At 41.6% G+C, this 24976-nt stretch overlaps 2 protein-coding genes and 1 long non-coding RNA gene across 15 annotated transcripts in view; 2 read left to right on the top strand and 1 right to left on the bottom strand.

Annotated features, from left to right (window-relative positions):
- The window catches only part of ANKRD44 (ankyrin repeat domain 44), a 208219-nt gene extending 188186 nt beyond the window's left edge, over positions 1–20033 (top strand). For 4 of the 7 annotated variants that reach the window (XM_084643628.1, XM_084643627.1, XM_084643626.1 and 1 more), the window contains 4 exons: positions 170–252; positions 1755–1837; positions 11130–11221; positions 15000–15300. In XM_084643628.1, the coding sequence (XP_084499754.1) occupies positions 170–252; positions 1755–1837; positions 11130–11221; positions 15000–15265 (524 nt within the window). In that variant the 3' untranslated portion in view covers positions 15266–15300. Of the gene's footprint in view, positions 1–169; positions 253–1754; positions 1838–11129; positions 11222–14999; positions 15301–16468 lie in introns of those variants that run through there. The other 3 variants (XM_084643631.1, XM_084643630.1, XM_084643629.1) reach the window with 1 other exon arrangement.
- LOC311528512 lies at positions 3460–23571 on the bottom strand. 3 transcript variants are annotated; one of them, XR_014713622.1, is made up of 4 exons: positions 23436–23571; positions 20920–21058; positions 5207–5454; positions 3460–4168 (listed from the first exon to the last, which is right to left on the bottom strand). It is a non-coding gene; the product is annotated as an uncharacterized lncRNA (long non-coding RNA). The 3 variants fall into 3 exon arrangements; XR_014713623.1 differs by lacking the exons at positions 3460–4168; positions 5207–5454 and adding an exon at positions 15425–16529; XR_014713624.1 differs by lacking the exons at positions 3460–4168; positions 5207–5454; positions 23436–23571 and adding exons at positions 15425–16529; positions 22730–22837.
- Positions 23447–24976, top strand: part of PGAP1 (post-GPI attachment to proteins inositol deacylase 1) — an 80775-nt gene continuing 79245 nt past the window's right edge. For 3 of the 5 annotated variants that reach the window (XR_014713620.1, XR_014713621.1, XM_084643611.1), the window contains exon 1: positions 23448–23887. Coding sequence is in view for 3 of the 5 variants with exons in the window: in XM_084643611.1 (XP_084499737.1) it covers positions 23480–23887 (408 nt within the window). In the remaining 2 variants the exon portion in view is untranslated. Of the gene's footprint in view, positions 23888–24976 lie in introns of all 5 variants that reach the window. The other 2 variants (XM_084643610.1, XM_084643612.1) reach the window with 1 other exon arrangement.

Below are 24976 nucleotides of genomic sequence, written 5' to 3'. Positions count from 1 at the left end.
ATTGATAATTTTTCCTCCACATTTGTATGGTTTATATAGAATAAGGCTCTATTTCACCATGTTCAGTACTGTGTGCACACATGGGGACTGGAGTTAATTTTCTCCTTTGCAGTTTGCATGTGCATCAATCGGTAGTACTTATCCCATGGTATTTGTTTCTGTATTTCAGATTTTTTGGTGAACAGTGCCAAGGCTGATCTGACTGTAAAGGATAAGGACTTGAATACACCCTTGCACTTGGCTAGCAGTAAAGTATGTTAAGGAACTTTGTAGACTACCTGCATGCGCACACACACAGACTCGCATTATGTATATTATATATGTGTGCATTGAAGAGGTATTTAAAACAAGGTGTTGGCAGTGTATTGAAGACATTCATCTCTCAGGCCAATTAAATCCTGAGTGCAATGAAGCTGTGATATACACTGACTTGGGCAGGGAAAGAGGAGGGAGGAAATGTAGTAGAGTTGACTTGCTCTTCAGCCTATCCAGCAAGGTTACAGTAATTTGAGAGGCAAGACAAATATAGGCTGCTGTATCTTACTACTTTTGAGATACTGGTAACAGGAATAAGGAAATATTTCTAATGTGAAGAAGCTATGAGACCAAAGGAGAACTTACTGAATAGTCTCACTGTAGTGCAGTATAATACAGATTTACATAATCTCTCGGATTTCTGTGGAAAGGGACACAAATTTCCCGTTCAAGATGATGCCAAGATCTTAAAAAAGTTGAGGCAGAGATCAGGTTTGGACCTGGTTTTCTTTTCCAGGCTCTGTGTCCACGTATTTAGTAACCTCAGTAGGCTTCACCTCCTCTCTCCCCTCTCTCCTCCTATTCTGCTGCTGCTATTACCTGGCTTAGCAAGAAAGAAATGCCCTCATTCCCTTAACAGGTTTTTCTTTTTCAATTGCACCTTTTAATAGATGGGAGTCTAGTAGTGATCAAGTTTGTTCAAGGCCTCTTTGCTGTACCCCCTGCCCCCAAATTTTTTTTATAAAGATACATCAGCTATATTTATTTGTTAGCATATCATATCAGCTGTTTACTATGGTACTTTTGGTGCTGGACCACCTTCAAGGAATGGATACCTGTGCTAGACACCTATACCCCAAAATCCCAACCCTGCAACTTGTTCTGCCCAGGCTGACCCTTGCACTCATGCAGAAGAAGTTGCAGAATTGTGGCCCAATTCTGCATTGTTTAATAAAATCTTTGGACAGTTTAATTGTCAGTAGTGCCCTTATCATACAGGGGGAAAATACTTCTTCAGCTATTTAATTGAAAAAAATTATTTAAAGTTTCTTTGCCTAATTAAAATGCATAAGCAATCAGGCATTTAAAGGTCAAAGAAGTACTATTACTAGTGCTAAATATTGCTTATTTATTTAAAAAAATATTCACAATCAGTTAACTGCTCTTTCAAAAGATCACTGCTATTTCATGAAGACATGGATTCAAATTCAGCTTAAAGTAGGGTCTATATTTATAAGGCATGCAGTGTTTTAAAGGAAAAAAAGCCACAATTGGCACATTTGGATTACTTAAAATTCACCCAGTAATAATGGTAGGGATTGCACTGTGTGTCTCCTGGCCTTTGAAATGCATCAAGTATGCACCCTTTTATAAACTCAGAAGCATGTTTGTAATTCTAAATGCATTTTTAAATTTGGATTTGTATTTTTTATTTATGTTGCCCCAATTTTAAAACCCTCTGCAGATTAACATTTATTTATTTTTCTTTTTAATATTAGGGTCATGAAAAATGTGCCTTGTTAATACTGGACAAGATCCAAGAACAGAGCCTTATTAATGCAAAAAATAATGCATTGCAGACGTAAGTAAATGCTGAAATAATTTTACTATTTATTCTCTTGTGCTTTTATGTATTGTTTTTACCAGAAAATTCAGATTTGGAATTTCAAATTATCGTTACTTAGATTTTTCATAAGTGTGTAATTAAAAAAATAATAACTGTAAAATGTTTCATTGTGGTAGAATATCTGAAAACTGTTGAATTTTGGAATATCTTGAGGAATATAATCAGCTATACTTAGTCCTGTGGAGCATGTAGTATAAGGTGTTTCTGTGAAGATCAGCTGCTTTAGTCTTTTAAAAACAAATATAGGTTTTCCAGTCAATAAAGCAGAAATCTTAGCCTGTTGTGTTGAATATGACTCCTAATGTCTTAATAAATAAATAAATAAATATTATCCCTTGCAGATTAAACAAAGTAAGTTAAAGAAGAGCAACACTTTTTTTTCCTGCTATGGTCTTTAGGAAAGTACTAGGGTCTGATCCACACATTGTCGGGCCACACCAAAAGAAAGATACGAGGCAGTGGATGTGGCTTAATTAGGCTGCAACTTTGTTCACTTAAAATATCTGGAAGTACCCAGCCATAAATTGTACAGTGCAGGTCATCATCAGTTCCTTAATCACTTCCACATAATCCCCAGCCAGGTTGCACCTCGCCTCCTTTCCTCATATGAGGGCTAAAGGGGGGGCTAGAAAAGGAGGAGAGTTGGCTACCCACTGTACCAGACGTAGGAGCCCCTAACCCTCCTCCTTCAGCTCCCTTAAGGGATGCTTTCCTTCTGATCCTTTTCCAATTCATTTTATGCAATATCTGTAACCCTTCCATTGGTTCCACTGGACATCTGTCATGCATTTTATATACTAAATTGTGACATTATAACCTAATCTCCCAACCTTGCTCCACCTCACGGGGTCCCAAACCTACTGTGGGAAAGGCCAAAAAAAAAAAAAAACCTCACCCTGTCTTGACCAACCTGGTGGTAAGGGAAAAATTCCTTTCTAGCCCCCAAGGAAAGAAGGGCAACTAGTGTAATGCCCACAATGGGTCCTGAAGAAATGTGGTCCTTTTTCAGATTTTATGGATGAGAGGATGGGTGCTCCTGGCTCGATCTGATGAAGGAAGGCTAGCAATAACTTTTTATTCTTCTTCGAGTAGAGTCCCTGTGGGTGCGCCAATTCACATGCGAAGCTGTTTGGTAGCAGTGCCCATTTGGCCTATGTGTGCACCACACACATTTAGGCTATATGGGGCTGCGCAGGCGAACTGCCCTCAGTTCCTTCTCAATCACCTACTGCAGGGTCTACTGCAGTGGTTCTCAATCTATTTACCATTGTGGGCCACATCCAATACTACCTGTATAGCCCTGAGAATGTCACATGGCCCTTAGCTGTGTGCTGAATGGGCTGTAAGTTGAGAACCACTGGTCTACTGTGTGTCTGTTCTCTTTAGTATTCAGCAGTTAGTTAGTTAGCTAGTTAGTATATAGGTAGCTATTTTATATGGTTTATAGTTCTTGGAACAGCTGTCCCCCCCCTTTTTTTTTTCCTTTGCCTTAGGAAAAAATGTCATTCATAGATATAGTTAGAGATTTCAACTATTTAGGAAATCATGTTTTTGATCTTTTGCTTGGGTCCCAGGGATTTAAAAGGTGCTTCTCCTGCAGTGAGGTTGTCCTTATCAGTGACATTCATTCTCAGAGCCTCTGCTGTTTGGGAGATGCTCATATACCCAGTAAGTGCAAGATCTACACTTACTTCAAGGGTAGATTCTGAAACAATAGGAGGAGGATGCTCCTAGCGATGCAACAAGCCTTAAGACCATCTTCAGATCCAGGGGCAGAGGACCTCTCTGTGCATAGGCCTCCTAGTATGACTACATCAACCTCTCGGACACCAGAGGCCGCTAGAGATGTAGGCAGTATCATGGCACTGATTCCATCCATGGCGCCAAAGACCTCACCAAAGGTAGCCTCAACATCTGTCTCTACACAGAAAGATGTAAAGAGTAAATCTCTGAGAAAGTCTCAGTCACCAGCATGTGCTTCGGAGAATAGCAGAAAAGCTCCAGTTCCCCTCAGAGGAGGTCCAGGACTCACAACACAAGCTCTTGGACATCCTACAGCGTAAGGAGTCTAGTCAAATAGCACTCCCAGTGAATGAGGCCATACTAGAACCAGCAAGAACTGAATGGCACATACCAGTTAGGTGTGCTCCTACACCTAAGAGGATGGAAAAGCGGTATTTTTGTCCCAGCAAAGGAAGTGGAGTTCTTGTTGTCCGACCCTGCCTCAGACTCCCTAGTCATCCAAACAGCCACAAAAAGGTCCAGCCAACAGCTCCCAAGGGCAACCTGTGCAGATAAGGAAGTCAAATGTTGAGGGGAGAAAAGTGTTTAATTCCATCAGCCTCCAATTTAGAATTACCAACTACCAGGACTTTCTGGCAAAATATTCTAAGTTCCTGAATTTTAAAGGCATGTTACCCCAGGAGGACAGGGCTCAATTTCAAGCCCTTATTGATGAGGAAAGATTAGTGGCAAGAACCTCATTACAGGCTTCAGTCAACACTGCCAATATTGCTTCAAGAGCTACAGTGATGTGCTGAGAATTTTAGCTACATTTTTGGGGTTCCAGGGAGGTACAGAACACTAGTCTTTTGAATAAGTCAGTGTTTTCAACCAGAAGATAGACAAGTCGTTGCACTCACTAAAAGACTCCAGGGCAATCCTCCATTCCCAGGGTGTATATAGACCAGCCCTGAAGAGGAAGTACCATAAGCAGTCTTACAAGCTGAGGTCTTTACCAGTGCTCTTATGAGCTACCTTGCAAACAGCAGAAGGTGCAAAAATAGACTGCCTCATCCACCTTTACTACAGCTACCTGGCCTCCACCACCTGTCCCTCCCCATCAGCCAAAAGATACTTTTGATGGGACACTTGGGAGCTACGAACTAATGTTGATGCCATCTCCACCCAATTACGAGATCTCCTTTGGTGGACACATAGCACAATTTTCCCACATCTGGGGGCAATAACAAAGGATACGTGGGTGCTAGATATCGTCCATTCTGGCTATTCCATTGGCTCCCAAACCTGCCAAAATTTCTTTCCCTGTCTCTCTTCAGAGACCATTCTCATGAGGAGATCCTACATTAGGAGTAAAATTTCTCCTCCAGTGGGGAGCAAGGAAAAGCAAAATCAAGGAAAAGGGTTTTATTCCAAATATGAGAAGGGTGGAGACCCATTCTCAACTTGCAGCAACTCAATATATTTATTTGCAAACTAAACTTCTGCATGGTTAGATTGGCATCAATAATACCATCCGTGGATAAAGACATATGGTTCATAGCTCTCAATATGAAAGATTTGTACTTTGACACTGATATTCACCCTTCGCACAGAAGATTCCTCAGATGTCTGGTGGGTCCCGACCACTGTCAATACAGGCTACTTTGGTTTGGTCTAGCAGCTGCATCCAGGGTCTTCACAAAAGTGTTTTCCATAACAGCAGCACAACTCAGATAGGACGATTCCACCATCTTCCTGTATCTAGACGACTGGCTTCTGAAGGGCAGGACATGTCCAAAACTCATGGCACTGACCTCATTGCTACTTTGTCTCCTAGCATCACTGGGAACCTTTGTGAACATGGAAAAGTCTGCTGTGACTTTGACACAGACTACAGATTTCATAGGAGTGACCTTAGACTCAGTCAGAGCAAGAGCTTATCTCCCTATGGACAGATTGTAAGCCATGGGCAGCCTGACCGGTCAAGTTATGCACACGCTTGGACATCAGTCTGGATTTGTTTAACGCTGCTGGGTTGCTTGGAGTCATGTACTTAAGTAACTCCATTTGCCAGACTCTGACTCCTTGCCTGCAGGCTTGGCTTCGAACAGCATATATACTGAGCAAACACAGGATAAACATGGTAGTGACAATTCCCACCTTGATTATCATACACATTGTAAGGAGAGTGGTCACTTTAGATAAGCTATTACCAGCAGGAGAGTGGGGTGGGGGGAGGTATTTTTTCATGCTTTGTGTGTATAAAAAGATCTTCTACACTTTCCACAGTATGCATCCGATGAAGTGAGCTGTAGCTCACGAAAGCTTATGCTCGAATAAATTGGTTAGTCTCTAAGGTGCCACAAGTACTCCTTTTCTTTTTGCGACTACAGACTAACACGGCTGTTACTCTGAAACCTGTCATTATGCAAGGCACTGCATTTAGCCGTATGGAGTGGAAATCTATCAACTGCATGAAAAAACTTGTACAGATACAGACAGACATCATCTTCCTTTCCAAATGCAAACAGATGGACATCGTACCAAAAGGACTGAAGGTAAAAAATCCATTACAATCTACATACCACACAGACTATGCTGACAGCTTGTGCCACACGCTCTCAAAGAAACTGCGGAACCACCTGATCAACATCCTCTACAGCAAACAGAGAAAGATAAAGAATGAGCTCTCAAAAATGGATACTCTCAGAAAAAAACCAACCTTCCACACAAACTTCCTCGTGGCTGGACTTTACTAAAACTAGACAAGCCATTTACAACACACACTTTACTTCTCTGCAAAAGAAAAAGGACACTAAACTTTCTAAACTACTGCATGCCACAAGGGGCCACAGCAATGGTTCCCTCAACCCACCCAGCAATATTGTTAACCTATCCAACTATACTCTTAGCCCAACAGAAGCAGCTGTCCTATCTCTGGGCCTCTCCTTCTGCCCCTCCACCCCCACGAACATGATACAGTTCTGTGGTGACCTAGAATCCTATTTTCGACGTCTCCGACTCAAGGAATATTTCCAACATACCTCTGAACAACATACTAATCCACAGAGACCTCCCTACCAACACTACAAAAAGAAGGATTCTAGGTGGACTCCTCCTGAAGGTCGAGACAGCAGACTGGACTTCTACATAGAGTGCTTCCGCCGACGTGCACGGGCTGAAATTGTGGAAAAGCAGCATCACTTGCCCCATAACCTCAGCCATGCGGAACACAATGCCATCCACAGCCTCAGAAACAACTCTGACATCATAATCAAAAAGGCTGACAAAGGAGGTGCTGTTGTCATCATGAATAGGTCGGAATATGAACAAGAGGCTGCTCGGCAGCTCTCCAACACCACTTTCTACAAGCCATTACCCTCTGATCCCACTGAGAGTTACCAAAAGAAACTACAACATTTGCTCAAGAAACTCCCTGAAAAAGCACAAGATCAAATCCGCACAGACACACCCCTGGAACCCCGACCTGGGATATTCTATCTACTACCCAAGATCCATAAACCTGGAAATCCTGGGCGCCCCATCATCTCAGGCATTGGCACCCTGACAGCAGGATTGTCTGGCTATGTAGACTCCTTCCTCAGGCCCTACGCTACCAGCACTCCCAGCTACCTTCGAGACACCACTGACTTCCTGAGGAAACTACAATCCATCGGTGATCTTCCTGATAACACCATCCTGGCCACTATGGATGTAGAAGCCCTCTACACCAACATTCCACACAAAGATGGACTACAAGCCGTCAAGAACACTATCCCCGATAATGTCACGGCTAACCTGGTGGCTGAACTTTGTGACTTTGTCCTTACCCATAACTATTTTACATTTGGGGACAATGTATACCTTCAAATCAGCGGCACTGCTATGGGTACCCGCATGGCCCCACAGTATGCCAACATTTTTATGGCTGACTTAGAACAACGCTTCCTCAGCTCTCGTCCCCTAACGCCCCTAGTCTACTTGCGCTATATTGATGACATCTTCATCATCTGGACCCATGGAAAAGAAGCCCTTGAGGAATTCCACCATGATTTCAACAATTTCCATCCCACCATCAACCTCAGCCTGGTCCAGTCCACACAAGAGATCCACTTCCTGGACACTACAGTGCTAATAAACGATGGTCACATAAACACCACCCTATACTGGAAACCTACTGACCGCTATTCCTACCTACATGCCTCCAGCTTTCACCCTGACCATACCACACGATCCATCGTCTACAGCCAAGCTCTGCGATACAACCGCATTTGCTCCAACCCCTCAGACAGAGACAAACACCTACAAGATCTCTATCAAGCATTCTTACAACTACAATACCCACCTGCGGAAGTGAAGAAACAGATTGATAGAGCCAGAAGAGTTCCCAGAAGTCACCTATGTCAAAGTTTGACTCAGACTCACAATTTATCAGACCACTCTGTTTTATTAGCAAAGCTGCTCTGCTAATACATTTAGAAGTGAGCCCCCCGAGTGGGGCTTGTGTCTTTTAATTTATACAGTTTTTTGGAGAACAAGTTACAGACAAAAGAAGAAAAAGATTTTAGTCACCACCCTTCGAGATCCTTTAACAGCTTCCAGTTAACTAATTGCTCTTCACACCTTCCATTCTGATGCCTGCTTCTTAGACGTGCTGGCTCTATCTTAATTGCTTCTCCATTCAAAAGCTAACTGTCCCTACATGTGCTCCCTCAGATACTTTGTAACATGTTTTGGCATGCCCTCTCATATACAATGTATCCAGCATGTCCCCATATACAATGTTATACTTCCACACCTACTACAGGACAGGCCTAACAAAGAAAATAACAGAACGCCACTAGCCGTCACCTTCATCCCCCAACTAAAACCCCTCCAACACATTATTAAGGATCTACAACCTATCCTGAAGGATGTCCCAACACTCTCACAAATCTTGGGAGACAGGCCAGTCCTTGCCTTCAGACAGCCCCCTAACCTGAAGCAAATACTCACCAGCAACCACATACCACACAACAGAACCAGTAACCCAGGAACCTATCCTTGCAACAAAGCCCGTTGCCAACTGTGCCCACATATCTATTCAGGGGACACCATCACAGGGCCTAATAACATCAGCCACACTATCAGAGGCTCGTTCACCTGCACATCCACCAACGTGATATATGCCATCATGTGCCAGCAATGCCCCTCTGCCACGTACATTGGTCAAACTGGACAGTCTCTACGTAAAAGAATAAATGGACACAAATCAGATGTCAAGAATTATAACATTCATAAACCAGTCGGAGAATACTTCAATCTCTCTGGTCACATGATTACAGACATGAAAGTTGCGATATTACAACAAAAAAAATTGGATACAATTAACTTAGGCTTGAATAGAGACTGGGAGTGGCTAAGTCATTATGCAAGGTAACCTATTTCCCCTTGTTTTTTCCTACCGCTGCCCCTCCTCAGACGTTCTTGTTAAACCCTGGATTTGTGCTGGAATTGGCCCACCTTGATTATTATACACATTGTAAGGAGAGTGGTCACTTTAGATAAGCTATTACCAACAGGAGAATGGGTTTGTGTGCGGGGGGGGGGAGAGGGGAGAAAACCTGGATTTGTGCTGGAAATGGCCCAACTTGATTATCATGCACATTGTAAGGAGAGTGATCACTTTAGATAAGCTATTACCAGCAGGAGAGTGGGGTGGGGGGAGGTATTTTTTCATGCTTTGTGTGTATAAAAAGATCTTTTACACTTTCCACAACATGCATCCGATGAAGTGAGCTGTAGCTCACGAAAGCTTATGCTCAGATAAATTGGTTAGTCTCTAAGGTGCCACAAGTACTCCTTTTCTTTTTGCGAATACAGACAAACACGGCTGTTACTCTGAAACACTACAATAAGGGCCTCTCTGACTTGCTGGAAAGATCTTGCACAAGTGTGCATGAGCATTCCTTTTCTATCCCCCACACCCAACAGGACAATAATCATAGATACCTCTTTGTTAGTTTGGAGGCTCACATAGACGGTCACACTTGGATGCCCTCGGAAACCAGGATACACGTTCATCTCCTGGAGCTCAGAGCAGTCCAAGAAGCACGCAAGCCATTCTTACCATTAATCTAGTCTCACCACATTCTCATGTCAGACAACGTGACAACCGTATTCTACATAAATGAACAGGGAGATGCGAGATCCATTCCCCTGTGTGTAAATGCTTATGGAACTGGTGTATCAAGAACCATATTACCCTATCAGCAGAGTACTCCTAGGAACCAAGAATGGGCTCGCAAATAGCCTCAGCAGGCACTTTGCCACTGACCATGAGTGGAAGTTTCACAGCTCAGTGGTGAACTGCTTCTTCACTCAGTGAGGAATTCCCTACCCAGATCTGTTCGCCTCCCAGACTAACAGGAAGTGCATCAAATACTGTTCCGGGGAGCTCAGAGACAGTTCTCCAGAGGTGACAATACAGCAAATTGTACAGGCCCAGACCAGTAAGGGGTTCTGTCACTGCCCACGCTGTAATCTGTGACTCATGGTTTTTGAATGTTTGGGGTCGGCAATGCTGCACATAATGATGCACCCATTTATCTAAGGGTAGGATGAAGACCTGTCTTGTAGACTGAGGGGTTGATTTGCTCCCACTGACAAGAGAGCAGGTGTGGAAGGCTGATGGAGGCTTCACCCCTGGAGAAGAGGTGAAAACACCACAGTCCAACTCCAGGGGGAGAGAAGGGATGCTTTGATTACCAATTGGGATGTATTGCAACAGTGCTGAGTAGCTTCTCTCCACACCCTGGTACTTCAATAGTGACAGGGCCTAGCAACAAAATGTATAAATGATTCTGGCATCCTGCCAGAATTTTCCTGCAGAACCCAAAGGAGAGAAAGTGAAATAGTGAATTTTTATCTTAGCTAAACTAAGATATTCTATTTTAGCCAAACTGAAGATGGGACAAAGAAAAGCCATTTCGCTAGACTGAGGTTAATTCCCCTGCCAAATATCAAAGGTCTGCTGCAAACAAGGGAGGTGTGAGAGCTTTTCAAGTAAATATTTTATAATGAAAAGTGTTATGCATGAGTAGTGCTCACAGACCCCGGTTGTCGGCAGGCAGGATAGAACCTGGGACCTCTGGAGCTTAGTGCATGAGCTTCTACTGTATGAGCTAAAAACCAACTGGCTTTTTAACTCTAAGTGGCCTCTGCCATTTGATGGTATAGAACACCACACCCTGGTTACACATGCACGATATACAGGGTCACTATCAGTTCCCCTTCTATCTATCTATACACACACATATATGTGCATGCACGTACAGAAAGAGCGTGTGTGTGCATTCTTGTGTGTATGTAAAAACAAGATGTTTTATAGATGTTGAATTTAAATTTTACGTTTAAAAGATGTGATGCTATTTAAAATCTATCTGGAATATAATACTGAGGATCCAGAAAAGCAACTGAACATGCTCTTACGTGTTACTTAACCGGATGTGTCAAATACTTGAATCTAGAGTGTTATGTTTTGTAGACCTCTCCATATTGCTGCACGAAATGGCCTAAAGATGGTGGTTGAGGAGTTGCTGGCCAAGGGGGCGTGCGTACTAGCAGTAGATGAAAATGGTAAGTGAAACAATACAATCTGACAGTCTTAAGAAGAGCACCTAAGGTGATTTTTACAAATGACCAAAGAAATAGACCTGAAAACTGGTTAATTAGACAACACTGATGCCTATATTCCTTTGTAAATAAGATTTTCAGTTGTATAAGCACCCAAACAAGGATACTACTTCTGTATGTTTTATAGTAAACACTGCAGACATCACAACAGTCTCTTTAATGTTAATTTTGCATGTGCTGTCAACAACTAGTCTTTCTTTAACCCCTGGGTGCAATGGTGGTTTGAATTTTCTAAACATGCGAAAGGCAAGAGAAAATTCTGACTCCTTGCTCTAGAGTTAAGGATTATACATCTCATCAGAGCATGTTTAATGATTAGGAGAAAAAACATCAGCAATTGTTTGTTTGTACCCCCAATTCATTCTGAGATCAAAGTTAGTAATCAAATTTTCTGACCAAATCTGACAAGCTAACAAATTATTACCACCCTGTAGTAAGTGTGAATATAGTGTGAGACATGTTCAATTGGTGACTAAACTTGAAAATATTTGTTTCAGACCTCTATGAAATACTTTTTCTAAACACAAAGTATCTGTAAGGGAAAATCAAAACTCTGTTTTTATGGTATTTTGAACCTTTTAACCTTTAAAATTCCTTCTTTCCTGAAATAAGCTGGTTTCTCTTACACCACTGACTCAATGGCATTTAAGTATTTGATGTAACAGTTCTGTGCCTCAGTTTCTCTACCTGTAAAGTGGGAATAATATTTTTTACCCATCACAGTAAGACACTTTGAGATCTATGGATGAAAAACACTATAAAAGTGATTAATCTTATTTGCCAAATTATACTAGTCAGACTGCATGAATTAATTCTGTTGAAGTCATCTGGATCTAAATCGTGGATAGGATTTGGTCCCAAGTAAATGCATTTGTAAGAAGAATGTCTATTACACCAAAACTAAAATACCATGTTTTATTACAAAGAAAACCTGTGGAGCACTGGTGAATGAATTTTGCCTGACCCAAAATGTAGCACTAATTATGATAATAAAATGTATTTACTAAATGTAATTACCTGCTTCTTACAGGTATTGGAATTAACAGTTTCTGCATATTTCACAGAATTAAGCAATTATACTAATATCATTAGATAACTAAAGATTTTTTGTTTGCCACAGTCCCATTTATTATAGCATGCAATCTTCTACATCCCCTCCAACTGATCGGGGAGGAGCAGAAGGTTTCTAAACTATTTAATCTTACTGCTTAATTTTTTCTTTTTATTACCCTTCACCTCACCCTTATGCTTTTAGTGAGTGGCTACCGTTATGGTACCTGACTGTAGCTGAATGCAAAGACATATCGCTTTTCTCAATGCAACTGATTTGCCACTCTGTCTATTTGCTGTTAGAACATTCTGAAGAGCAGTGCTGACAGGATACTATTCCCAGGATCCAACCATTTCCATGGCTTGAAAAACTTCCACCAAACTGATGATCTCAAGGTCATTGCTGAATCTGAGTCTCCTAAAGAGCACTGTTACTACAATTTCAGGCTGGCCCTGTTTTTCTCTTTTAATAAAGCAATCTACAGAGATTGTTTTTGTTCAGCAATCTAAACATTCTTTATGTAAAAAAAAAAAGAAAAAAAATTAATTGAATGGAATTATGCCCGAGCTTTCACTGTTTGCCAGGTTCCCAGCTTCCTGAAAAAGTGTACTTGAAGTATCTATTATAGGACTACAAACAAGAACCCAATTAATTAATAGCATTTGGCAGCTGATTAAAAATAAATAGCGTCTCACTTACTGTATCAAAAGTTGTACCTAGAGCTTGATGAATACAAACATTTTCTTCAAATATTCTCTCAAACGTAAAAGTGAATTTGCCTAAGCCACTTTCTACAAACTTATGAGCTATCAAGTTTTATCAGTTTTCACTTTTCAGGCTCTAGGATTTGCATTAGATGCGGTATGTTTTGTATGAGATAGTACATCTCTTGAAGTGGCCAACGGATGGGGCTCTGAAAATCTTTTGCCAGGGTTTGGGATAGAAAGAAGTAAATGAACCAAATATGGATCTAACTCCACACACTTTACAACTAATACAAAACCAATTACATTTGTGCGACTATAAAGAGTGAAGATTAAATTTAAACTCTTCACCCAGGCAGTACATCTGACAGCACTGTAATGATGAATGATGTCTTGGACAAGGCTTTGCTGTCCTGAAAGGAAAAGGTTCAGATTTTCCTAATCCTCCTCATCTACCTCTCACTGAGGGATTTCAAGACAACCTCCAAATTATAAAAATGTCACACTTATCCAATCATAGAACAAAACTAGTACCATGTGATCATAACTAATCACCACAGTTCAAATTTCTTATCTCCAAAATACTTGTAATGGACTGTTTATTATCATCCTTAGAAATTTTAAAGCAACAGCAACCAAACCAAAGCACAAAAACATATCTGAGTAACTAATGAATACATCTGAGGAAGTCATGATCTGTTCTTGGACATAGTACCCAAAGAAAGAGAGGTTAAATTAATCAATTACTATTACTACTAATCATTATTAGCTGGAAATTATTTGCTCGGCTGTAGTTGTATATGAAACGCACTGAGGGTATGTCTTCACTGCAGAATTAACTTGCGTGATTGGCACTCAAGTGTAAGAACTATGGTTGGCCAAACTCAGGTGTGAATGGCCACACTGCAAAGCCATACCTGAGGATATCCATTTGGCCGCATCCACGGTGGTGCTGTACTGTACTTGTGTGAGCTGGTAGGAGCATCCCATGGTTCTTAGTGGTGCAGTAAGCTTAGCTACTCTGATTCCGAATGAATTGTCGGAGAACTTGTTTGTCCTTCTGGGCATACAGAGGGAATTGTGGGAAGGCATGGGACTTGAGTGATTTAGCCAGTGTCCTCACTGCAAAGATTAGCAACCCACTTGTAAGCAAAACCCATCCTTTTAAAGCTTTTTGTGTGTAGATGAGAGCTGGGGTACAAACATCCAAATAGGAGCCCAAGTTAACTCTGCAATGAAAATTGGGTGATTGGCTGCCATTAGAGGTTTCCCAGTTCTTCATTTCACCAAGCCCTTATTACATTTACTTAATTTTTAAAAATATATTGCATGCTTCCTGAATAAACCATTCTTCTCTGAACAGGAAGGTAAATTTTGGATAATAATCTATACAGTCATACTTACTGTAAATATCATATATCGGGGGGAGGTGTCTAGTCCCTTTCTCTGATAACTTAATTCCTAGATAAATTACTCTCTAAAATACTCAATATTATAAAATCTTTTAAAAATTCATTAATGCAGAACCAATATTTTTTATCTAATGTACATTTATCTTCAACTGAAGGTCATTGTTCTCAGAATGTGATTTGTTCATATGAACTGAAGTGGAAATCAACTTCAGTTCATAGTGCCATATGCTTATTTATGTTGTCGTTTTGCAATCATATTGTCTGTGTTGTGGAACTGTGTTTACCAAATGTTTTTATTCATTTTGTGAAGGCTGTATGCTGCCTGAGTTTTAAAATAGTGCTTTTTGTGGTCATTAGCTTAAACACTCCATAAATTGTGTATTTTCCCAGCATGCCTAATTTAAAATAAGTAACACGTTCTCTTGCCTGGCATGATTGTAACTAAACATACATCTCCTTATTATGAAGTCATCTAGAGATGTATTTGAGGAATGCTCATTTCCCTTCTCAGTACCCCCAGTACTAACCATTGCCTTGTCTGCATTTGTGCCCAGGTCATACGCCAGCCCTGGCTTGCGCTCCTAACAAAGACGTGGCTGACTGCCTGGCACTCATTTTGGCTACCATGATGCCTTTTTCTCCTTCCAGTTCAATGATGCCTTTCAACTTCGTTTGTTTTAAAAAAGACAATTTAAGCAGGACACATCTCTGCGATGGCTCCAATATGGGCAGTATTAACTCTTACAGTAAACCCTTGAGTAACAATATAGGAACAGAGGATGGGTACAATGAAAATGATTCCGATTCTGAAACATTTTGACTTCGGTATTCAAAGCTTTTTCTTAATTGCATTTGGAGTTGTTTTGTTTTTTTTAAAAAAAAGCTTGAATCCCACATTATATTTTTAAAGTATTATTATTGACCAAAACTTCCAGAATTGGGCATTGAAAGGATTAGTAAAATTAAAAATAATCTAGTCTTTAATATAGAAGTTAGGGATTTTCATTTGAATGAATTCACATTTATGTTCTGTAGCTTCAAGTTTCACCGTGTTTTCTTTAGGCCCCAAGTGCTCCTGTGAAAGTTTCTAGCTCTTTTTTTAAGTAGAAAAAGAGAAAATGCCTTTTTCTTTATGACAGCACAAATGAACAGGGAACTGTTGTATAAAATATTCATATGCCCTAGCTGTATAGTTGGTACACAGATGGCTTTCCAATGTGGCTTTCTTAGATTCCAAGAAAGAACCCCAACCCTCTCCTCCTTGTTGTCTATTTCCTAGTTAATACAGGTTCTGTTGGGTAGATAATAGTTCGTTACACAAACCAAAGGTAAAGTTGTGCATCTTTTTAAAGTACTGCCTGTATTACCTTCTCTAAGGGAAAAAAACATTTTACACTCTGCATGTATTAAGCACTTAAATATACAGAAGGCACTTTTTAAAGATCTTAGATACAGCACACAATTAGAATACTGATATAAAAATTTAAGGCCAAATCCTGCTTTTGTCTCTCATACCAATATTTCACCACTTACATCAGTGGAATTACTTGTGTGAAGTCAGCATGAGTCAGCCGTTGATTTGCTTTTTCAGTTCAGCACAAACATATATGGTTTATTTGCACTACAGAACTAGGATCATTCGGAGCTTCTGTTACCTGAGCAATTAACCACAAATCTGGTATCAGAAAAAAAAATAAGTTGTTGATTGTGATGCATCTAAATTTTGTTGCCAATTTAAACTGATATTTTTCATTTTCTTTTCTAAACTTATATAGCTTGTTTTTACCAGGAACATTATCAGGGTTTAAAATACTTTTGCCAATATTTGGGTTAAAATGAATAGAGCAAAGGTAAATACAGAGCAAGTGAAAGCATTACATCAAAAGTGGACATACCAAACAAACGCCAGTAAATTTGAAAGCATATTATGGAAAGGGAATCATGATGTACTAGAACAGCCGATTGATACCAGCTTGCTTAAGCAACATCAACATTGTGAATATATCTACTCCTTCTGCCAAAGCTTCTAGGTCAAATGGACCCCGTTCCTCGTCTGGAACAGATGCACAAAAGGAAGACTGAGCCTTTAAAAAATAAACAAATAAACTACCATGAACTAACCAGCTCTATACCATGAGGACCAAAATGCTTCAGTATTTAAATGGAAGATTTTAATTTTTTTCAGAATGCAAGTGACAGAATGAAGTAATTTTTCTAAACAATAAAAATGTAAACTTTTTGAGTAATGAATAGTCTGGAGTGTATTTTACATTTTATGACACAAATTTCTAGCTGACAGCTTGGCGTTTTTAACTGATGATGTGTTGACCACAGTTTATTTTTTTCCAGACTAGAGAGAATGTTCATATACTTTTAATGTAAATGTGTTTATATTTATTCGAAATGAAATCAATGCCCAGGAAAAATAACTATGGCTTGTTCTCCTTTTTTGTGAATCTTATTTGGCATAACACAAAATGAAACGTGAATATAAGCCAAGCCTGTTGGCCTGAGTGGGGAGGACGGTGGGAGTGTGTAGCGTGGCCACATGGGTTCAAAACTAACCTCAGGTCCTTACTCATATGTAATGTGAAGATGAAACAACCAGCCTCTGTTCATAAGGGGTGGAGAGTGAATTTGTGCATTGCACCACTCAAGCACCCTTTATCAGACAGATTAGAGCATAGGAAAAACTCACAACTTCCTAGCAGGGAAAGGGGGCATCATAACACAGCTAAGGTATGTGGCACAGGGAGGATAGAGGAGATGTACTGTGGCTTGGAGTAAAGAAATTTGTGGAAACTACCTATGATTCCCACTCAGGCTGTTAGCAGGCTTAAGTCTATGCTGGAAGGATGGGAGGTGTCTCCTCAGTAAACACTTTAGGCAGGGCAAAGGAAAAAATAGTTTTGTTTTGTTTTTTTAATTGACAATTCTGACAGTATTCTATATAATCAATGTCAACATTTGCTAAAATTTGTTGACAGGTTCCCATTCTTCATGAGGGGAAAAAGAAACATTTTAAGTATGTAATTCTTAGTGATACTTTTAATGCATATATGGGTATCTAGTAGTATACATAATACATTACCTGTATTTTGCCCTGCTAAAATTAAATGATTGTAAAATGTCTCTATGAATATTATGAAATAGAAAATTTCAAATCTTAAAGTTAAAAAAAATCTCAAGGGGTACTCCCTTTAAAGATTCACATTTCTCTTTTTCTATGTTTTTCTGCAGTGGAAATCCCAAGCACCTGAACCATGGGCTTTCCCCTCTTACATTAGTACTGTATGACTATTTTGATTTTTTTAATTGCTAAAGAGCAATAAATAACTACTTTACTTAAAGCACTGAAAATAAGGGGAGAGACCAGCATGGAAAGAGTGGTGGGTTCTGTGGTGTCTGTTTAGAAGTGAATGGAAATCCCACATTTTGCTTTTTGTTGTTTCTAAATAGAACGAACACTTAAAGTTTCATTTCCTATGGGTTTTTTTCATTAGAAGGAGAAAAGGGTCACAATTACCATAGAAATGCAGAGGTAATAGTCACAGTGGTCATTAAAAAAAGTCAGCATTTCCTATTAGCTACCACACAGTGATAGCTAAGATACCAGTATTTTAGTAGGAAGTAATTGTGGTATCTGTGTGGTATTTGTCAATAAAATGCTGACTTTATGATGACCCATTATATGTAACATTATAGAACTCTAGATGATTATTGAATTTCTTTGATCATTCTGTGGTTCAAATCCAAAACCCATTGAATTCAGCAGAATACGCTTCCTACTGAATTCAATGGATTTTGGATTGAGTACAATCTACAAATAGCTAAAGTTTATATCTGGTATTGTGTCTACTTTAAAACAAAGACAAAGGAACCAAATCTAAATTTTCTCATTGACTACAAACTGGCCATCCAGTTGTATTGGTGATTTCAAGTATGCTATATTACAGGAATCATAGGAAAGATATCACATACGCTTTGTTGGTTACCCTCTTAAGGGCACTGGGAAAGTCCATGTTTTGAGCATGGTACTCTTAGGAGAAAAAAATGTACAGTATGGGTTAGATTTTCAAAAGTGCTCAGCTTTGGTTTAATTCTGCTCTTGTTGAAGTCAATAGGAACAGAGTTAGGTAAAATGTTGAACACTTTTGAAACTCCCACCCCCATATTTTTATTAGTACAATAATTTGTACACACTTATAGAAATAAATTTGTGATTTAGGACTTGCTCTTGCAAACATTTAAACATAACTTTATTCTTGTAATAGTCAGTCCCACTGAGTTAATGGAACTATTCACAGGAGTAAAGTTACTTATGTGCATAAATGTTACAGGATGAGGCACTTCAGCCCTGATGCTGCGAGTTATAATGTTGTTATATGGGCTACCTCTGCGCCTGTCCACAACATGGGGCTCTGTGTGAATGCACTGGTCTGTTCCTATGGTTCTGTGCGAAGGATCAGGGTTTTAGTTTATATTTGAACCATAGTTGTAGGTGGACTTCATTTCAGGAATAGTTCCCAAGTCTCTATCATAAATACCAAAAGTTACAATCTTCAAATTGCCTAAAATCTTCCATGATTCTACATTGAAATAGCTATGGGAATTCAGTTTATCATTACTAAAAGGGCACCGTAGTATGTTTGGTACTTTTTTATGCAGTAAACAGCTGCCAGATTTATTATTAAATTAGAACAAATACATAAAATGGATTATTATCCTTTGTAATGTTGAGAAACTTGATCATGTATCCGTTAGGATGAATTAACGACTTTGTGATTTTTTTTGTCATGTAAGAAACTTTAGAGTGCCTTTTTATATTTGTGTATTCTGGAAGTGTTTTGTGAAACTTATCTTTTGTTTATTTCATTTGAGTGTTATCAAAGCAATATAATACCAGTAAATTTTCATTTCAAGCCTTTTTGGAAAGTATGAAGTAGTTTTTTTTCTTTTTGTATATTCTACCTGCGTTGAAATGAAAATTAATCTGCTAAATTTCTATAGGAAATTATGTATAATTTTTGCAGTGCTGAAAAGGCTTTCTTATTACACAAAAAGTAAACCATAGGTCAGTGTTTATAGGGCAGGACGTTTTAAAATAGTGACAATCTGAGAGTGTGCATAAAATGTAATTCTATGCGTTTCTTATGCAGTGATCTACATATTAAAAGCCAATAACCTTATGTTTTGTAGTTTCATCTTATTTTATGCTTTAGCATGTGCAATATATCTTTACAAACCATGGTGATACAAATCTGGTGCCAGTGTTATATTTTGGATAACATATTTGTCATAAACAATATAAAATATTGTTTGATGGTTTTGGTGGGGTTTTGTCTGTAATGTTTTCTTATGTAAATTGGAGTTTAATGACTTCAGTAAATGTCATGACTGTACAAAATGAGGAAAAAAAATACTTATTCCAGTGAATGACTTGGAATCCAATCTGAATCTGTTCAAGCACAGCTTAGTATCTTTTTCAACTACTGAATGCTGTATTAATGTAATGAAGTACTCTGACTGTAAACTACTATTGAAATGCATTCAGATGGTTATTTTTACAAATAAAAATGGTACAAATATTGTTGCAAAACTGAGTAATATATTTTTATCAAAAACGTGAAATTACACTAGAAAAATGTTTTAAGCAGTATTGCAGAAAAAAGATGGATAATGTAGGTTGAACCGTCTATACTTCATTTTATATTTCTAAATTTTCTCTTATGCATTGACTATCTCAATTGGCTCAAGAAATGGACTATGATAGTATTAACATGGGTTATACTTTATATAAAGTAGCAGAACTATTGTATAAGTAATTTTGTTCAGATACGTATTTGGATGTCACCTTGAATGATTTTTTTTTCAAAATTAAGTAGCCGCAAAAAAAATTGACTTTCACTAAAACTGTATCGCTGTATCCTTAGAGACTAGCCAGTACTAAAATAAAGTCAACAATACAATTACCTATTTTAATATTATAAACCTATACGTTCCTCTTTGTAGCAAAAAGGGTTAATATCCATAAAAATGAGCTGCATGACTAGGTATTCAGCTAACTTTTATGGGGGAAGAAAGATACAGGGTTAAATTCCAGCTCTACCTGTAGTAACCTGCAGCATGCATTACTAGAATTCTACCCACGTGAAGAGATTAAAATACTGTAGATACTGTTGAGGAAAAATGGGAAGAAGGCAGAGCACTGTACTACTATGCATATGTCAGTATCTGTAGCAAAGAAGCCACTGCACACAGTAATGTGCATTAGGTTTTTCTGAGATCCTTGTAGTCTGATATGAAGTCCACATGTCCCCTGAAATGTTTTATTTTGTCACAAAGGTGCAGACTTCAATTTTTAAGTAACTTAGATTACTGCCCGATAGCAAAGCAGTATCATGGTTTTACTATAGTTCCTCTTATTTCCTGAGACCACACTCTATTCTTTTGGAGTTTGTAAATAATTTATACCATGGCAGATGCTTGGGGTTATAATTCCTCCCAACATGAGGATGTCACATCATCACATAGAAGGGTCTTGGGTATCTCTCAGTCTTGAGCTGTTGTCTGATTCTCGGTCTAAGATAGAGACTGTTGTCCTTAGAAGACCCTGTTGCAGAAGAGAAGAAAGAACATGCCTCAAAGACCCAAAGCTCCCCTAGCTGTACATGAGGCACTTGACAACCTGTGGGGACTCACTCTCACATGCAACAGGAGAGCCATCCTTTAGAGACATCCATTATAACTGGCTGCATAAGGGAACCAGAGCCAAGTCCAGGTTAGGAGGAGGGCCAGACTTCATTTCAGTCAGATCATTCTCCCTGGCATCCAGGGGCAGTTCAGACTTGGAAGAGGTAACTAGGGAGGAGTCTTCCCTAAGGAAGTCTTGTAAACATAGGAATACTTGTAACAAACTCCTCCCAAGATTCTTCATTTAGTGCCAGAGCTGCCCAGCTGAATGACTACACACAAACCCCAATAGCCCTCCTCCACAGCAGCAGCTTTACCCCTTCTCCCCTGACCCCCAAACCCTTAGATAAGAAAAGTGTAGAATAGCGGTCCTGAGAATCTGCTTTGTGGCACCTCCTGAACCTGCAGAGTGGTTGGGAGCCTGAGAGAAAATGCCACTATGCCTCCTTTTGGTAGGTTTTTTTTGTTTTTTTTTTTAGAATGTAACATGCCAGCCCCTCTGGAAAAGGCCAAGTGTCAGCGTTCTGTCTCCACCTGTTTGCTGGGAGAAACTATGACCCAAGTGTCTGGATTGATAGAGAAGTCCTTGAAAAATAAACACCAGGTAAGGAAAATATCACTTTGTGGATCTTCTGCTCAAGTTATCTTTTGTATTACACATTGGTATGACATCTCTACCAAGGAGGAAGCTTTGGTTTTGTTTTGTTTTTTCCTTCAGAGAGTTTTGAGCACTTTTCAAGTAAAATGCCCCATTGTATTTTGGAAAAACTCAAGTATTTTCTGTTCGGTCACTTATGTTTTTGAAAGATCTGATGTCTTCCTCAAATCCAAATGCACCCTCAGAAACGCAAGCTACTCATTTTATCTATTATTTTCACAGCTACCTTCAAGATCCTAAACAGTCCTTTGCTTTCTGCTCTGTATATCTTACAGAATGGCTTGGAAAACCAGCCAGTGCCTACTGGCAGAGTTTCTTCCTTGTTTTTTTTTCTCCTGGGACATTTGGGCCCCTTGCCCAAGTGGCAGGTGGTTCTGTTCACTGTTCTCCCCTCAGCTCTGCATGAGTCCTAGGAGTCTGTATTGCTGTTGAACCCCATGGGCCCTAGGGTTGCCAACTTTCTAATCCCACAAAACCAAACACCGTTCCCCTACCCCTTCCTGGGGCCCCTTCCCGTGCCCCTTCCCTGAGGCCCTGCCCCTTGCTCAATACATTCCCCCTCCTTCAGTGGCTCCCTCTCCCCCACCCTCACTCACTTTCACTGGGGTAGGGGGTTGGGGTGTGGGAGGGGGTGAGGTCTCTAGCTGGGGGTGGGGGCTCTGGGATGGGGCCCGAAATGAGAGGTTCAGGGTGCAGGAAGGGGCTCCAGGCTGGGGCAAGGGGTTAGGGCTCAAGCTGGGGGTGCAGGATCCAGGCTGGGGGACAGGGCAGAGGGGTTCAGGGTGTGGGAGGGGGCTGCGGGTTGAGGCAGGGGATTAGGGTTCAGGGGCATGAGGGCTCCGTCTGGGGGTGTAGGCTGCGGGGTGGAGCCAGGGATGAGGGGCTGGGGAGGAGGGCTCAGGGCTGGGCCAGGGAGTTGGGGCACGGGGTTACCTCTGGTGGCTCCCGGTCAGTGGCGCTAAGGCAGGCTTTGGGCCTGTCCTGACTCTGTGCTGTGCCCCAGAAGTGGCCAGCAGGTCTGGTTCCTAGGTGGAGACATGTCAGGCTTCTTGCCCGCAGGCACCACCCTGCAGCTCCCATTGGCTACGGTTCCCGGCCAATGGGAGTGCGGAGCTGGTGCTCGGCGCCCCCTGGTCCCCCTGTCTAGGAGCCGGACCTGCCGCCCGCTTCTGGGACGCAGTGCGGTGCCAGGACAGGTAGGGACTAGCCTGCCTTCGTGCCACAGCACCGCCCACGGGACCTTTAACGGGCCGGTGGGCAGTGCTGACCGGAACCGCCAGGGTCCCTTTTCGACCAGCCGTTCCGGTTGAAAACTGGACACCTGGCACCCCTACCAGGCCCCCACCTCAGCAGCGAGGCTGGGGGGGAGCAGAACGACTGCGCTGGTGCGGGGCCGCTGTGAGGTGGCGGCCAGGCAGTCGAGTGGGAAGAGGGGCATGCCCCGGCGGCGAGGCGGGGCTGCCCATGCCCCATGCAAAGGAGGCAGGGTGCTGCAGTGCCAGAGCAGCTCAACGGGCACAGGGAGGAGACACCAGCTCCCAGGCTCCCTGCGGTTCTTCTGAGCCGCCCACTGCCCTACCGCTTTCCCACGCCATCATGGCCGGTCGGGCAAGTCCCTCTTTCCTGCACGGTGACCTACCCAACATGGCAGACGCGTGTCGCCGACTGTAGTTTCCGAACGTAATGGACCCGCCCTTTTTGAACTCCGAGCCCGACCTTCCCAACATGGCCGACGGGCCCCTTCTCGGTCCTGACCTTTCCAACATGGCCGACGGGTTCCTCCACGCTCTGACCTTTCCATCATGGCGGAACTCTTCCCAGTTTTTTGCGCCGGCCACGCCCTGGGTCCTTCGCCTCCTCGGGAGGCTAGCTCTGCCCCCTCCCTCGGTGAGCGGCGTGTGGAGCCGGTGGCGCTGGCGGGCGACGGGGGCTCGCTCGGCAGGGGCGATGGGCAGGAGTCCCGGGGTGGCGGCCGCGCTGTTCTACGGGGCGGTGGCGGCGCTGGTGTTGCTGGGGGTGCGGGACGTGCTGTTCGTGTACGAGGAGAACCGGTGCAGCATGACCTACATGTACGAGTACCCCGAGTACCTGGTGAGTGCGGGGCTCCCTGGCCGCGGGGCCGGCCACTTCTCCGGGGGCGCCCGCCCGCCCTGCTCCCCGGGGCGGCCGCCCCCCGCGCTGGGTGTAAGCGGGGCCAGACCCGCCTTTGGCGTGTCCCTCGCAAACCGGCTTCTCCGGTCCCCGCCCGGGGCGTTTGTCAGCACCGGCTGCTCTGCTTAGTCCAAACGTCCCTGCCTGGGATCCATTAGCTGAGGGGCCATTCGCTCCTCTGGCCTGACCCTCCTGTCTAGGGTGACTGGACAGCAAGTGTGAAAAATCGGGACAGGTGGGGGGGTAATAGGAGCTTATATAAGAAAGAAGACCCCAAAATTGGGACTGTCCCTATAAAATCGGTTCATCTGGTCACCCTAGTCCTGTCTCCCACAGGCCACTGAATCCTCCCTGGCTGCACGCCCGGCAGCCAGGCCAGTAACCTGGGGGTGCCTCTAAGGTGTTAGCCTCCTGTGCCACGAGCTTAGCCTGGCTTGTGGTTCGACAATGCTTGGCGTTCACACCCCGCACTATGTTCACAGAAAAACTAACATCAAGAAAGCAGTTGCATGACTGTTAGAGGGATGCTTTTCTGTAATCAACTGACTCCTTGTAATTCTAGTTTTGAATAGAACGCCATTTGAATGGTGTGTCATGCAATTTAAAACAAAGCCACTTTAAATTGCAGCTGCTAGTAGTATACCTTATATAATCGCTCTTTAGCAAGGGAAAAACTGACTTTTCGGGGGATGTTTGTGAAAGTGATGCTGCAGAGAGTGCTGTCTCAAATGCACCAAGTAAACAAACAGAAAAGAGTGCTTTTTCTGCTAACTTTCAGTTATAAGCAGGTTAGTTGCTACTTGTAGCAATGCTAAGGACAAAATTTTCAGACAAATGAAATTCCACCTCTCTATTGGTGAGTGGCAGATGAACCTTGAAGGTTTTACAAAGCAAAAATTTAGGACCAGATATGATCTCACTATGTTTCTTAAAAGCTTATGATAGATTTCTTATACTATTATCCTATTCATATCTAATGCATTTCCCATTTCTATATAAATATGAAATAACAAATAGTATTTAAAAGAG

This window comes from Lepidochelys olivacea (assembly GCF_965140295.1).
Source record: "Lepidochelys olivacea isolate rLepOli2 genome assembly, chromosome: 11".
In the NCBI taxonomy this organism is placed as follows: Eukaryota; Metazoa; Chordata; order Testudines; family Cheloniidae; genus Lepidochelys; species Lepidochelys olivacea.
Note: the sequence above shows the minus strand (reverse complement) of the source record. Positions and strands in the feature narration are given on the sequence as shown.